The 15939-nt window shown below is 48.1% G+C and overlaps 1 protein-coding gene across 2 annotated transcripts in view; it reads right to left on the bottom strand.

The window, feature by feature from the left end:
- The window catches only part of MYOM3 (myomesin 3), a 357638-nt gene that overhangs the window by 28301 nt on the left and 313398 nt on the right, over positions 1–15939 (bottom strand). For both annotated transcript variants that reach the window (XM_063954304.1, XM_063954305.1), the window contains one exon: positions 5811–5916. In XM_063954304.1, coding sequence (XP_063810374.1) covers positions 5811–5916 — 106 coding nt within the window. The remainder of the gene's footprint in view (positions 1–5810; positions 5917–15939) is intronic.

Here is a 15939-nt window from a genome sequence, read left to right as displayed (position 1 = left end):
AAATACCCCTGCCAGAATCCAGAAAAAAGCGGGAGAATAGGCCGCGGAAAAGGGGCGGAGCTATCTCCCTCAGACACACTGGCGCCATTTCTCCTTCACAGATCCGCTGGAAGGAAGCTCCCTGGTTCTCCCCTGCAGTCTACACTACAGAACAGGGTAAAAACAGAAAGGGGGGGCACTAAATTTGGGCGCAATATATATATATAATATTAAAAGCAGCTATAGGGGACATAACTCAGTTAGTCCCTGCATTATATAGCGCTCTGGTGTGTGCTGGCATACTCTCACTCTGTCCCCCCAAAGGGCTTTTGTGGGTCCTGTCCTCATTCGGAGCATTCCTTGTGTGTGTGCGGTGTGTCGGTACGGCTGTGTCGACATGTTTGATGAGGATAATGATGTGGAGGCGGAGCAGATGCCTTTAGAAGGGATGTCACCCCCTGCGGGACAGACACCTGAGTGGATGGGCTTATGGAAAGTAATGAGTGCACGTATAGACTCCTTATATAAAAAAATCGACATGTCAAATGTGGGACAGCCGACTTCTCAGCTCGTGCCTGCCCAGGCGTCGCATGGGTCGTCAGGGGCTCTAAAACGCCCGCTACCTCAAGCAGACCCAGATGTCGACACTGATACTGACACCAGTGTCGACGACGATGAGTCAAATCTGATGCCCACTAAGGCCATTCACTGCATGATTGAGGCAATGAAAGAGGTGTTAAACATTTCTGATATAACTACAGGTACCACTAAAAAGGGTATTATGTTTGGAGAGAAAAAACTACCCGTAGTTTTTCCCCCATCAGATGAATTAAATGAAGTGTGTGAAGAAGCGTGGGCTTTCCCTGATAAAAAATTGGTAATTCCTAAGAAGGTACTAATGGCGTTCCCTTTCCCGCCAGAGGATAGGTCACGTTGGGAAACACCCCCTAGAGTGGATAAAGCGCTCACACGTTTGTCTAAAAAGGTGGCACTACCGTCTCCGGATACGGCCGCCCTCAAGGAACCTGCTGATAGAAAGCAGGAGGCGATCCTGAAGTCTGTATATACACACACAGGCATTATACTTAGGCCAGCTATTGCGTCAGCTTGGATGTGCAGTGCTGCCGCTGCGTGGTCAGATAAACTGTCAGAAAATATTGACACATTAGACAGAGACACGATCCTGTTAACCATAGACCATATAAAAGACTCAGTCTTATATATGAGAGATGCACAGAGGGAAATCTGCCGGCTGGCATCTAAAGTAAGTGCATTGTCCATTTCTGCTAGGAGAGGCTTATGGACTCGCCAGTGGACAGGAGATGCGGATTCAAAAAAGCACATGGAAGTGTTACCATATAAGGGTGAGGAATTATTTGGGGATGGTCTCTCGGACCTAGTTTCCACAGCAACGTCTGGGAAGTCAGCATTTTTACCCCATGTCCCCTCACAGCCTAAGAAGGCGCCGTTTTATCAGGTTCAGTCCTTTCGGACCCAGAAAAACAGGCGTGGAAAAGGCGGGTCTTTTCTGTCCAGAGGCAGAGGTAGGGGAAAAAGGCTGCAACAAACTGCAGGTTCCCAGGACCAAAAGTCCTCCCCCGCTTCTTCTTCCAAGTCCGCCGCATGACGGTGGGGCTCCACAGGCGGAGCCAGGTACGGTGGGGGGTCGCCTCAAAAATTTCAGCGATCAGTGGGTTCGCTCACAGGTGGATCCCTGGATCCTGCAAATAGTATCTCAGGGGTACAAGCTGGAATTCGAGGCGTCCCCACCCCACCGGTTCCTAAAATCTGCCTTGCCGATTGCTCCCTCAGACAGGGAGGCGGTGCTAGCGGCAATTCACAAGCTGTATTCCCAGCAGGTGATAATCAAGGTACCCCTACTTCAACAAGGCCGGGGTTATTATTCCACACTATTTGTGGTACCGAAACCGGACGGTTCAGTGAGACCCATTCTAAATTTGAAATCCTTGAACACATACATAAAGAAATTCAAGTTCAAGATGGAATCGCTCAGGGCGGTTATTGCAAGCCTGGACGAGGGGGATTACATGGTATCCCTGGACATCAAGGATGCTTACTTGCATGTCCCCATTTACCATCCTCACCAGGAGTACCTCAGATTTGTGGTACAGGATTGCCATTACCAATTTCAGACGCTGCCGTTTGGACTGTCCACGGCACCGAGGGTATTTACCAAGGTTATGGCGGAAATGATGATACTCCTTCGAAGAAAGGGAGTTTTAATTATCCCGTACTTGGACGATCTCCTAATAAAAGCGAGGTCCAAGGAACAGTTGTTGGTGGGAGTAGCACTATCTCAGGAAGTGCTGCACCAGCACGGCTGGATTCTGAATATCCCAAAGTCACAGCTGGTTCCGACGACACGGCTACTGTTCCTGGGTATGATTCTGGATACAGTCCAGAGAAAAGTGTTTCTCCCGGAGGAGAAAGCCAGGGAGTTGTCATCTCTAGTCAGAGACCTCCTGAAACCAAAACAGGTATCAGTGCATCACTGCACGCGGGTCCTGGGAAAGATGGTGGCTTCTTACGAAGCAATTCCCTTCGGCAGGTTCCATGCCAGAATCTTTCAGTGGGACCTGTTGGACCAGTGGTCCGGATCGCATCTTCAGATGCATCGCTTAATAACCCTGTCTCCAAGAACCAGGGTGTCTCTACTGTGGTGGCTGCAGAGTGCCCATCTTCTAGAGGGCCGCAGGTTCGGCATACAGGACTGGGTCCTGGTGACCACGGATGCCAGCCTTCGAGGCTGGGGGGCAGTCACACAGGGAAGAAACTTCCAAGGACTATGGTCGAGTCAGGAGACTTCCCTTCACATAAATATTCTGGAACTAAGGGCCATCTACAATGCCCTAAGTCAAGCAAAATCCCTGCTCCTACACCAGCCGGTGCTGATCCAGTCAGACAACATCACGGCAGTCGCCCATGTAAATCGACAGGGCGGCACAAGAAGCAGGATGGCGATGGCAGAAGCCACAAGAATTCTCCGATGGGCGGAGAATCATGTACTAGCACTGTCAGCAGTGTTCATTCCGGGAGTGGACAACTGGGAAGCAGACTTCCTCAGCAGACACGACCTCCACCCGGGAGAGTGGGGACTTCACCCAGAAGTCTTCCAGATGCTGGTAAACCGTTGGGAAAAACCACAGGTGGACATGATGGCGTCCCGTCTCAACAAAAAGTTAAAAAGATATTGCGCCAGGTCAAGGGACCCTCAGGCGATAGCTGTGGACGCTCTAGTGACACCGTGGGTGTACCAGTCGGTTTATGTGTTCCCTCCTCTGCCTCTCATTCCAAAGGTATTGAGAATAATAAGAAAGCGAGGAGTAAACACGATTCTCGTGGTTCCGGATTGGCCAAGACGAGCGTGGTGCCCGGAACTTCAAGAGATGCTCTCAGAGGACCCGTGGCCTCTACCGCTCAGACAGGACTTGATACAACAGGGGCCCTGTCTGTTCCAAGACTTACCGCGGCTGCGTTTGACGGCATGGCGGTTAAACACCGGATCCTAAAGGAAAAGGGTATTCCGGAAGAAGTCATTCCTACGCTTATTAAGGCCAGGAAAGATGTTACGGCAACGCATTATCACCGCATATGGCGAAAATATGTTGCATGGTGCGAGGCCAATAAGGCCCCAACAGAGGAATTTCAACTAGGTCGATTTCTGCATTTCCTGCAAGCAGGAGTGGATATGGGCCTAAAACTAGGCTCCATTAAAGTACAGATCTCGGCTCTGTCGATTTTCTTTCAAAAAGAACTAGCTTCAGTACCTGAAGTTCAGACTTTTGTAAAAGGAGTGCTGCATATTCAGCCCCCGTTTGTGCCTCCAGTGGCTCCTTGGGATCTCAACGTGATGTTGAGTTTCTTAAAATCACATTGGTTTGAGCCACTTAAAACCGTGGATCTGAAATATCTCACGTGGAAAGTGGTCATGTTATTAGCCTTGGCTTCAGCCAGGCGAGTGTCAGAATTGGCGGCTTTATCATGTAAAAGCCCTTATCTGATTTTCCATATGGATAGGGCAGAGTTGAGGACTCGTCCCCAATTTCTCCCTAAGGTGGTGTCAGCGTTTCACCTGAACCAGCCTATTGTGGTGCCGGCGGCTACTAGTGAATTGGAGGACTCCAAGTTGCTAGACGTTGTCAGGGCCCTGAAAATATATGTTTCCAGGACGGCTGGAGTCAGAAAATCTGACTCGCTGTTTATCCTGTATGCACCCAACAAACTGGGTGCTCCTGCTTCTAAGCAGTCTATTGCTCGTTGGATTTGTAGTACAATTCAGCTTGCACATTCTGTGGCAGGTATACCACAGCCAAAATCTGTAAAGGCCCATTCCACAAGGAAGGTGGGCTCATCTTGGGCGGCTGCCCGAGGGGTCTCGGCTTTACAACTTTGCCGAGCAGCTACTTGGTCAGGGGCAAATACGTTTGCAAAATTCTACAAATTTGATACCCTGGCTGAGGAGGACCTGGAGTTCTCTCATTCGGTGCTATAGAGTCATCCGCACTCTCCCGCCCGTTTGGGAGCTTTGGTATAATCCCCATGGTCCTTACGGAGTTCCCAGCATCCACTAGGACGTTAGAGAAAATAAGAATTTACTCACCGGTAATTCTATTTCTCGTAGTCTGTAGTGGATGCTGGGCGCCCATCCCAAGTGCGGATTGTCTGCAATACTTGTATATAGTTATTGTTAACTAAAGGGTTATTGTTGAGCCATCTGTTGAGAGGCTCAGTTGTTTTCATACTGTCAAACTGGATATAGTATCACGAGTTGTACGGTGTGATTGGTGTGGCTGGTAAGAGTCTTACCCGGGATTCTAAATCCTTCCTTATTATGTCTGCTCGTCCGGGCACGGTGTCCTAACTGAGGCTTGGAGGAGGGTCATAGTGGGAGGAGCCAGTGCACACCAGGTAGTCATAAATCTTTCTAGAGTGCCTAGCCTCCTTCGGAGCCCGCTATTCCCCATGGTCTTTACGGAGTTCCCAGCATCCACTACGGACTACGAGAAATAGAATTACCGGTGAGTAAATTCTTATTTTACCAAGGAGACTAAGCACTGAAACATTTAAAAAAATAAGTATCTGGTTAATAAAAAATAAGAAAAAGCAGCATGTTTTACCCTGGTCATTACCTACTAGAAAAGAGAAGCTATATGTATTTGGCCACTTACAGAGATCTCTGTCCTACTAGTAAATGAGAGTGAAACAATGCAGTCGTACATGGGTTATAAAAGCAGATCCTCAACACATCTAGGCATTCATTCAGTATGGATCGCAGGAGCTATCCTCAGCGCAGTTTCCCGATAATCGCCTCTGCCTGATTGACATGCAGAGGCGTTCGGGGGAGGGACGGGGGCGTTGCCAAAACGGAGGATGTAACTCCATTTTTCTAGGAGTGGCAAGATCAAGGACTGCATCACGAGACGCAGTTTCCATGGCCTCGCAAGCCGCCCTGCGACTGCCAGTAACACCTCCTGCTTGAATGCTAAGCAGCTTTGCAAATGCGATCCATACTGAATGAGGGCCCTAGTGCAGACTGTCCTGGAAACAAAATACTGCAGACACAGCAAAAGTGCAATAGGGTCCTGGCATAGTAAGTGCCAGGGAAATGGCGGGGCCTCTATTTGTTTTAAAAGAATAAATACCTAGAGTTTCTATGTACTAAACTTTTGCTAAATTGCACTCTAGCACTAATAGTTATTAAATAAGAAATCCAAAACAAGTTCTTGAATGAGTGTTGCTCTGTCTGATTAAATTTGGTCAAAGCCATGGTTTCCCATCCTCATCCTGAGTACAAGCCATAAATCACATACTTGTGGTGCCACACTGGATTCATACTCTCCGTGAAATACTTCACATCGCTGTAGATCTTTATACCTTCAGCTGTACCTTGACATTTCAATGGGGAGGCAGAGAGAGCTTGTGGAGGAGAAATATGTATTAAATCAATTGTTAAAGCAAAAAAAAAAAAAAGGACACCCACCAACAAAAATGAGTAACAAAATCAGTTTTGGACTTAGAAAGGACCATTCAATGGGTACATCAAATGCTAAATTGTTACATTATCATTTTATTTATATTTTTTCCTTAATTAGCAATCCTGGAGACTTAAGTGATCTTTTTCTCATAAATTGGAACTAAACCCCCATTTTCTCTTCTAGGTGTAACCTATTCCAACCAGAGTAAACCTATGTAGTGCGCACAAGATGGCTGCCTTGTCTGCTACCTGTTGTAGGTGGAATATATAACCCATGAAATTTATTACCCAAAATGTCTGCACCAACCCTGCAGTATGCTTAGATTTCTCTCTAGGTTTTTTTTTTCCAATATTAATTTTTATTATTTTGTAGTTGAACAAAAGGAAAGGGGTACAGAATAGAAAAGAGGGGGGGGGGACGGGTTGTGGGGGTACACAAACAATTCGACATGCACAATAGAATGTGAAGAAAAATAAGAGAATCCACTAACAAAGGTCCATGTGGGGCTGAGTTCATCCAACAACAACTGCATATCAGTTTGTTAAACTAAGTGTCTCTGCTACGCGTATCACACCCGGCGGGCGGCTATGCCAGTAAGTGGTCCATGAAAGCCAGCGAAGAAGAGGACAAGATGTATTGGAGGCATAAGCAACCCCTGCGGTTTCGAATTCATAATGAGACTGTATAGTCTTTTCTATCACAGCTATATGGGGGACTACGGGGGAGCGCCACTGACGGGCGATTAGAAGTTTGGTGGTGATAAGTATGTGACCCAAGATATATCTATCGCCCGGCGACAAGTCGCCATAATAGAGGTGTAGAAGAGCCAGTCGGGGGTGTGGAGTTAGGTGGTGGCCCAACACCAAACTTATAAGGTGAAAAACAGAGTTCCAAAGCTGGGCAATCGTTGGGCACTCCCAGAAAATAAACATTACCACAATTGCGCCAACATAGATTAGGCGTGGAAGGTTGCATCGCATGCAAGCGGGATGGGGTGAAATACAAACGGTGGAGGAGTTTATAATATGATTCCATATGTGAAATACATTTAGATATTTTAAAGCATGTTTGGAAGATCGTTTCCCATTCTTCCTCCGAGATGGAGCATCGAAGATCCGTCTCCCATTTCAGTTGAAATGGGGCTTTCTGTAGCGGTTGAGGGTTGATAATATAATTATACAATTTAGTGATACCTCCCCTGCCCTCCCCAGTATCAAGGAAATTCTGAATAAGCTTAGGCAATGGGGATATGATATGGGGGGAGCACGAATTCCCGTGAAGCCAATGCCTAAGCTGCAAGTATTTATAAAATTCCCTATGCGGTAATGAAAAATTTTCTTGTATCTGAGCAAAAGAAAGCAGGGTGTTGTCTACCATTACATCGTGGAGGGACAAGATTCCCCTGGATATCCAGGCATCGAATCTCAGATCGGGAATCAGGGAGGCTATGCCCTTCAATGAAAGGGCCGAGGAGGGGAGGATTATACCTGTCCCTCTATGCGCTACTTCCAACCAGGCTTTCCGAGTAGACTGGACCGTGAGAGATCTGGAGGTTAACATTTTGCCCTCATTTTTCGGGAGCAGCAAGATATCTGTCAGGGGGAGTGGGGAAACAAGTCCCTGTTCAAGATGAACCCACGGTTTATGAACAGAGTGTGAGTACCAAGCACTTATTTGTGCAAGTCGGCACGCTAATTGATAGGCATGTATATCTGGATAGGCCAGGCCCCCCTCCCGTTTGGGCCGGATCATCATTTTCCTGGCTAGTCTCGGTTTCCTACCTTTCCATACATAGGAGCTAAATATAGCATTACATTTGGATAGGAGATAGTTAGGTAGGAGTATTGGGATGGCCCGAAATAGGTACATAAGCCTGGGGAGAACCGTCATCTTCAGTGCAGCTATTCGTGTTAGCAATGATACATGTTGCATCATCCAGTCGGAGACCAGATTGGTGAATTTACGCAATAGTGGGGGATAGTTTGCAGAGATCAGATCATCTAACTTTTGGGTGATATGAATCCCCAGATATTTGAGGCTTCTATCCTGCCAAGAATATGTATAAGCAGCTTTCAGTGCGGATAACAGGGGTGGTGGAAAATTAACCGGAAGTGCTTCCGTTTTGGTATTATTGAGTTTATAATAGGATACTGCTGAATAGTCGGTCAAGAGTGTGTGTAAAGCTTGCAGAGAGTTAGTGGGATCAGTAAGTGTTAAGAGGATATCGTCCGCAAAGAGACATATCTTATGCGATTGTCCTAAATAGTCCACGCCTTTAATTAGGGGCGTAGATCTGATTTTTTCAGCTACAGGCTCTATCGCAAGAGCGAATACGAGCGGGGATAGGGGGCACCCTTGGCGTGTACCATTGGTGATCCAAAAGGAAGGAGAAAGGAGTCCATTCACACACACTCTTGCCGAGGGATTAGAATATAAGGCTAAAATGGAGGTGAGTACTCTGCCATCAAGGCCAAACTTAAGTAGCACAGCTTGAAGATATCCCCAGTGTAGGCGATCAAACGCCTTCTCCGCGTCCAACGAAAGCAATAATAAGGGATCGTCTGAAGCGGTGAAGGCGTCCATCACATTTATTACTCGTCTAGTGTTATCGGGGGACTGTCTACCAGGGACAAATCCCACTTGATCATGATGGACGAGAGAGGGAAGAAGAGGGTTGAGTCTGTTGGCCACTAGCTTTGCATATATTTTGAGATCAGTATTTAGTAATGCAATGGGGCGATAGTTAGGTATCATAGCGGGGTTCTTCCCTGGCTGGGGGAAGGCTACTACACGAGCCTCCAACATTTCTACCGGGAAGTTCCCGACAGATGAAGCATGATTATAGACTGAGTCTAGAATCGGGGTGAGGGAGCTTTTGAAGCATTTATAGAATTTATTGATGTACCCGTCAGGGCCTGGCGCTTTATCTAACGGGAGTGAGTCAATCACTTGATCAATTTCCGTACGGGACCAGGGCTGGTTTAGAGTTTGTAGAGAGTCAGGTTCAAGTGAGGGGAAGCGTATGTCTTTCAAAAAGGCCGCAATAGAAGCTGGTGTGGGTTGTGGGATAGATGCGTCTTCTTTCAAATTGTAAAGGGTGGAATAGTACGCAGCAAAGGCGTCGGCTATTGCAGACAGGTCTGTTATTTTAATGTTATTTAAATCGATAATCGATTTCACCCTCTCCTTAGCGGTCTTCCCCCTCAGCTTGCGGGCAAGCATTCTACCAGCTCTATCTCCCTGCACATAAAACTTTTGTCGTAATCGGAAAAGATTTTTGTGGACTTCAGTCAGGCCCAGTTTATTTATCTCATCCCTGATACGGATTAGATCGCGATAAATTGTCTTATTTGATGGGTTCGACTTCAGTTGGCTCTCTACATCCTTAAGGTGAGTTTCGAGTTATATCTGTTGTTCCCGGGAAGTTCTACGAATATAAGCAGCAGCTTGTATAGCCGCTCCCCTAACCACCGCTTTGAGGGCGCACCAGTGTGTAAATATGGACGTGTCAACTGGGATATTAGTCTCGATGTATAGGGAGAGGGCTTGTGATATCGATTGTTTGGCTTCCGCATTCGTGAGGAGATAGTCTCCAAGACGCCATAGGGTAGGAGAAGTCCTATTACGTAGAAGATTCCAATGGATAGAGAGGGCAGAGTGGTCGGACCATGATACTGGCAGGATAGAAGCCCTCGATACCTGTTGGAGGGTCCATTTATCTGATATTGCTAGGTCGATCCTAGAGAAAGAACCATGTACCGGAGAGAAAAACGAGTAGTCCCTACAGGTCGGATTTTTGGCCCTCCAGACATCGTAGAGATCATACTCATGTAAGATATTCCGGAAGGAGTGGGAATTATCTCAGAGCGGGCTTGCACTGGAGACAGAGCGGGCTGAGGATCTATCCACCGCGGGATCAGGGGCAACGTTAAAATCCCCCAGCAATAACAATGCACCCGAACGGTGCGTCTGGAGAGTCTTAAAGAATTTCCTAAAGAAGGGTATTTGTTTGGTGTTAGGTGCATACATCGTAGCTAAAGTGACTGGTTTGTCCTCCAATTTAGCTGTCAGGATGAGGTATCTACCTTCCCGATCTGAAATTTGATGTTCTAGAGAAAAATCGCATGCATTAGAAAATAATAAAGCTACCCCCGCTTTTTTCTTTGGGCCGTTGGACATATAGCAGGTGAAGAATTTTCTGTTCATAAGGGAAGGTGGTGATAAAGACATGAAGTGAGTCTCCTGTAAAGCCACTATGTGTGCTTTACATTTCGCAAAATGGTTTAGGGCCAGACGACGCCTGTTGGGTGAATTCAGACCTTTCACATTCAATGAGAGAACTTTAACCATCAGGCATCTTATGTAACAGTGCTATATACAATCTACAGGCATGAACTGTATAACGAGCTCAACAAGAACACATGTGTACCAAAACTCGTAAAGACAGGGAGAGGGGGAGAAATAGTAAAGGTAGAAAACATAGTAGGCACCGCAAGGATGCCAAACAAGGTCACCTAAAGAGGCAACACATGGGGTCGAGGCGAGGGGAGAACCCCTCCCTCACTCCTATATTAAATAGCATATAACAGCAATATCAGAAAAACGTAGAATAAATGCAAATTCAAATCAAATTCCCGGGCAATGCATGAAGTCATTGCAAGGGCAGGCGGGCCCCACTCGCTCCCCCAGGAAACTGGGATCGCGCGCGAGAAGCGCCCACAACCGACTATGGTATAAATAGTGGAAGAGATGAAGACAAAAAAAAATATAGATCGAGCTATCGTGAATGAGATAATAAAAAAGAAAAATGAAAATTCACGAATCGCGTTCAACGGCAGGGTGCACGTTCGCGGCCCACCCCCCAAAGGGGGGGAACCGGGAGCGCAGGCCATCCACCGGGAATAGGGTGCACCATATATAGAAAGGGAGCATGGGAATGAAAAATAGCAAGAACAACCTGGAGGAGGTTGAAAGTAGAAGATGGAAGGTATACCCGAGTAAGAAAAATCATGGAAAAATTAATACAGCGTGCACATTCCTAACAAAACTTATAGCTCACAGATATAAGCGGGGATAGTTTGCTCCATAACCACCAAAGGCATTGACTGGGAGAACAGAATAAAGACCTACAACAATGCAGAAACGGGTAAAGAAATCAAGTCCAGCAACAACATACGACTTGGTTGTAGCAGCGGCACCTCAGAAGGGGCCGCCGGCAATTGACCATTCTTGAGCCAATTTGAGGGTCTTGGGAGCCTTTGGGGGTGCATCCTCCAATTTCCAAGCATCCAAAAGTGCCAGGCCAGCCTCCGGCGTAGTTATCACATTTGTAGCGCCGTTCCTTCTAACAAGCAATTTGGTCGGGAATCCCCAGCGATAGGGGATATCAGCTCTCCTCAATGCCGCGGTCACCGAATAGAATGAGCGTCGCATAGCTAGAGTAGCCGCTGAGAGGTCCCCATATACTTGTAGATCCCCCAAGGTGGAGGCCGGTAGATCCGGTCGCATAGCCGCCCGTAGAATGTGTTCTTTAATGTGGAAATAGTGCATCCTCATCAAAGTATCCCTTGGAGCGTCCTTTGGGGCATTTTTTGCCTTCGGGAGTCGGTGGATGCGGTCAATTAGGAAATCATCGATGGAGTTGGTAGGGAGGAGGTTCATGAAGAGATCCATCGCAAATTGTTTAAGGTCCGAGTTAGAAACCATTTCTGGGATGCCGCGGAGCTTTACGTTGTTACGCCATGACCTATCTTCAAGGTCACAGGTCTTCCGTCGTAGATCCGCGACCTCAGACTGTAGCTCTTCAAGTTGAGTTATCACCTCATTGTGGGATCTCACAACCTCTTCGCACTTATTCTCGAGATGATCCGTGCGCTGGCCTATGGCATCGACAGTTTGTTGGCAGCACCGCAGCGCCGTCTTAACTTCCATCGTGATATCATCCTTGAAAGTAGTCAGAAGCTGCCGCATAGATCCCAGCGTGAGAGGTGTATCGTCATCCAGTTGTGAAAGCTTAAACGGACCCCCACGAGGAATCGTAGACGCGTCATCACGCTCCAGGGAGGGTTTGGAATGGGAATCTGATATGGGAGACCCTTTCGGACCCTGGGATGCGGGAGATTGTTTGAAGAAAGCAACCGGACGAACCAGGGTCTGGTCTTTCTGGCGTTTAGGCGGCATAATACCGGAGGGTGTATCCCACTATAGCGGGCGTGAACGAGACAAATTGGATACAGGAGGATGGACCAAGGAATATTGGCTTGATAGTTGCTAGGATTCGCATCACAACATCAGGAGCAAGGGAGGGGTCAAAACATCACAGTGATATTTACATCACCTCTGCCCGTAGTGGGGGATAGCCTCCCAGCATCCCCTACCACTGCGGTGCACTGTCGGAAAGATCAAACACTGGCGCAGAGTGGATATATGCACCTAAGATTTTCTGACAGCAAAATCTTAAAGTCCCCTTTAAACTGTATACCAGCTACTACGAGGTGGGAGAATAAACAGGGTGTCTCAGGAGCAGAGAGTATCCTGAAGTTGTGTGGGGTATGCTGGGAGGGAGCTAAGCCTGGAAAGTGGGGCCAAAAACGCACTTAAAGGCTGGAGATTGTAGTTTGCCAGGCAATTTGTCAGTGAGCAAGATGGCGTCGCCAGGCTCACTTCCTGTGCTTGGAAGTGCCAGTGCCAGTACTATTTCCTGGGCTCCTGTCCGATGCATTGGTGGTAGTGGTGATCAGCGGTCCCGGCTCCCCCCCGCTCAGCCAGCCAGCGGAGATCTGAGGGCAGAGGCAGAGGACAGCGTCCGCCGCGGCCGGGTCAGAGGGCGCAGCCGCGCACTCTCCCGCTATTACGGAGCCGTCCAGCGGGTGCCGCAGAGGTCAGTCGGGCCGCCGTACAGGGCAGCCAGGTCCGGGGCAAGTGGTGGTGCTTCAGGGGAGGCAGGAGCAGGCCCGGCGCCGTCCGATGCCGCTACGAAGATCCCGTCGCGTCACTTCCGGTCCGGGTCAGCGCCCGGCGCGATTCCCCGGCTCCATCCAGGCAGGAAGGCCGCAAACCGCACGGGCACAGGGGGTACCCGCCGGCTCCGCAGACCCACCTACCCAGTGCAGGGGAGCTTCAGCAATCGATCAGTGGGACTCAGGGAGCAGGTAAAAAGGCTGGAGTGGGTGTAATAGCTAGTTTTACGCTGGAGCTCAGGTCCAGCACTTCTATCCCCTCACACAGCTAAGCCACGCCCCCCTTTAACTTTCTCTCTAGGTTTTTAATTTTTTTTTATTTCTGTGTAGTTTTTTTTACTAGTGTAATACTAAATCCTTTTTACTGTGTACTATGTGGGTAATTCAGAGTTGATTGCAGCAGCACATTTGTTAGCAGTTGGGCAAAACCATGGTGGTCATTCCGAGTTCTTAGCTCGATAGCAGTTTTTAGCAGCCGTGCAAACGCATTGTCGCCGCGCACCGGGAAGTGTATTTTCGCTTTGCAGAAGTGCGAACGCCTGTGCAGCAGAGCGCCTGCAAAAATATTTTGTGCAAAACAAGAACAGCCCTGGACTAACTCTTTGTGTGCGTTGATTCTAACGTTGGTGGGTTGGCTTTTGACGTCACACACCCGCCCAGCATTCGCCCAGCAATGCCTGCGTTTTCCCTGGCACGCCTACGTTTTTCCGAACACTCCCTGAAAACGGTCAGTTGCCACCCAGAAATGCCCACTTCATGTCAATCACTCTGCTGCAACCAGTGTGACTGAAATGCATCGCTAGACCCTGTGCAAAACTGCATCGTTCGTTGTGCCCGTACATTGCGCGTGCACATTGCGCCGCATACGCATGCGCAGAACTGCCTTTTTTTAGCCTTATCGCTGCGCTGTGAACAAATGCAGCTAGCGATCAACTCGGAATGACCACCAATGTGCACTGCAGGTGTGGCCGATATAACATTTGCAGAGAGAGCTAGACTTGGGTGGGTTATTTTGTTTCTGTGCAGGGTATATACCGGCTGCTTTATTTTTACATTGCAATTTAGATTTCAGTTTGAACACACCCCACCCAAATCTAACTCTCTCTGCACATGTTACATCTATCCCACCTGCAGTGCACATGGTTTTGCCCAACTGCTAACAAATTTACTGCTGCTATCAACTCTGAATTAGGCCCTATGTTTTATGTCTGTAAAGCAACTTTGAGTCCTGCTGAAGAAAAGCGCTATATAATTAAAGTTATTATTAATTATTAGAGGTCCAATAGAGCTACTTGATATACCGTAAACTCTGAAAACAAAGTTTTCGGAGTTTGCCTGTGAGAACAAATGCCATTTTCAGATGTTGCTGGTTCTCGGAACCCTGCTCCTTCCTATGGGAAGGAGTTCCAGGGATGTGAAGAGGGATCCGAGTGGATTCCTCTGCTACCTCCTCACTGTCTGACCAGCGGCACTGTGCATTTGAGACCTCAGCTCACACATGCACAGAAGCTGGCAACTGGGTGGAAAGTATCACTGCTACTAATTGCAGGGCAGCTGCATTTCAGAGCAGCTGTCTCCTGCCACCGGAGCAGGTGATAAGTGTCCTCACCGCAGTTCACCATCCGGCTCCTATGATGAATAGGACCCTATACGAAAGTTACATCATCTATCCAATATAATCTCTGATGTGCAATACATAACTGAAGTGCTTCATGTCCTATTGTTGTTGCAAGTGAGGTGGTCAGAGATTAAAGATCCCTGCAAATGAAAAGCTAGAGGCAGTGGTGTATCTATAATGGCTGCAGTGTGTGCAATGCACTCGGGTCCCTGGGCACACCACACAAGCTACACCCATTTTTTTCAATACTTCTCCAGAGTCCCGCGCCAGCACTGCAAAGTTACTGGGAAAATGGCTGCTGCACCTTTTTATTGCCAGTGTTTTGCACATGTGCAGTAGGGAAATTGCCAGGAAAATGGGCACCATGGGGGTCATCCCGAGTTGTTCGCTCGTTGCCGATTTTCGCTATACTGTGATTAGTCGCTTACTGCACATGCGCAAGGTTCGCAGAGCGCATGCGCTTAGTTATTTTACACAAAAGTTAGGTATTTTACTCACGGCATAACAAAGCTTTTTCATCGCTGTGCTGATCGTAGTGTGATTGATAGGAAGTGGGTGTTTCTGGGCGGAAACTGGTCGTTTTATGGGAGTGTGCGGAAAAACGCAGGCGTTCGAGTTGCAAAACGCAGGAGTGGCTGGAGAAACGGGGCAGTGGTTGGGCAAACGGTGGGTGTGTTTGTGACGTCAAACCAGGAACGAAAAGGACTGAGCTGGTCGCAATGGCTGAGTAAGTCTGGAGCTACTCAGCAACTGCTAAGAAATTTCTATTCGCAACTCTGCTAATCTTTCGTTCGCACTTCTGCTAAGCTAAGATACACTCCCAGAGGGCGGCGGCCTAGCGTGTGCAATGCTGCTAAAAGCAGCTAGCGAGCGAACAACTCGGAATGTGGGCCCATGTCATTTCCCCAGAGACCTGCACATGCACAGTAGACTCAAGAGTGTACTAGCTCTCAGTGAGAGGTTGCCACCAGATAGAGAGAAGGGGGCCCAGAAGAGACTGTACACGTGCCCCCCCCCCCCTTCTCTCTTCATACGCTCCTGCTGAGAGACATGCTGACTGTGTCTAAATATTAACTGCACCACAGGTAAAACAAGATTGTTTTACCTAGTGTATATGAACCCTTAATGCATACTTACCGATATTTTAAATCTCCTCTCCGGGAGATGACCGGAGAGGAGAAGCAGGTGGGCGGGGGATGAGGGAGGAGCCAAGCTGATTACATCAGTAGGCTCCGCCCACTCCCGGTAAACGACTGTAACTGGATGAAATATGGCTAGGGGCGGGGCTAAAAGGACGCGATTAGCATCTGATCGCGTCATTAGGCTCCGCCCCCCCGGGTCCGTGATTTTACTGTGTTATTCTCCCTATTCTGCCCCCTTCACTAGG

Source organism: Pseudophryne corroboree, chromosome 2, assembly GCF_028390025.1.
Source record: "Pseudophryne corroboree isolate aPseCor3 chromosome 2, aPseCor3.hap2, whole genome shotgun sequence".
NCBI classification, from domain to species: domain Eukaryota; kingdom Metazoa; phylum Chordata; class Amphibia; order Anura; family Myobatrachidae; genus Pseudophryne; species Pseudophryne corroboree.
Note: the sequence above shows the minus strand (reverse complement) of the source record. Positions and strands in the feature narration are given on the sequence as shown.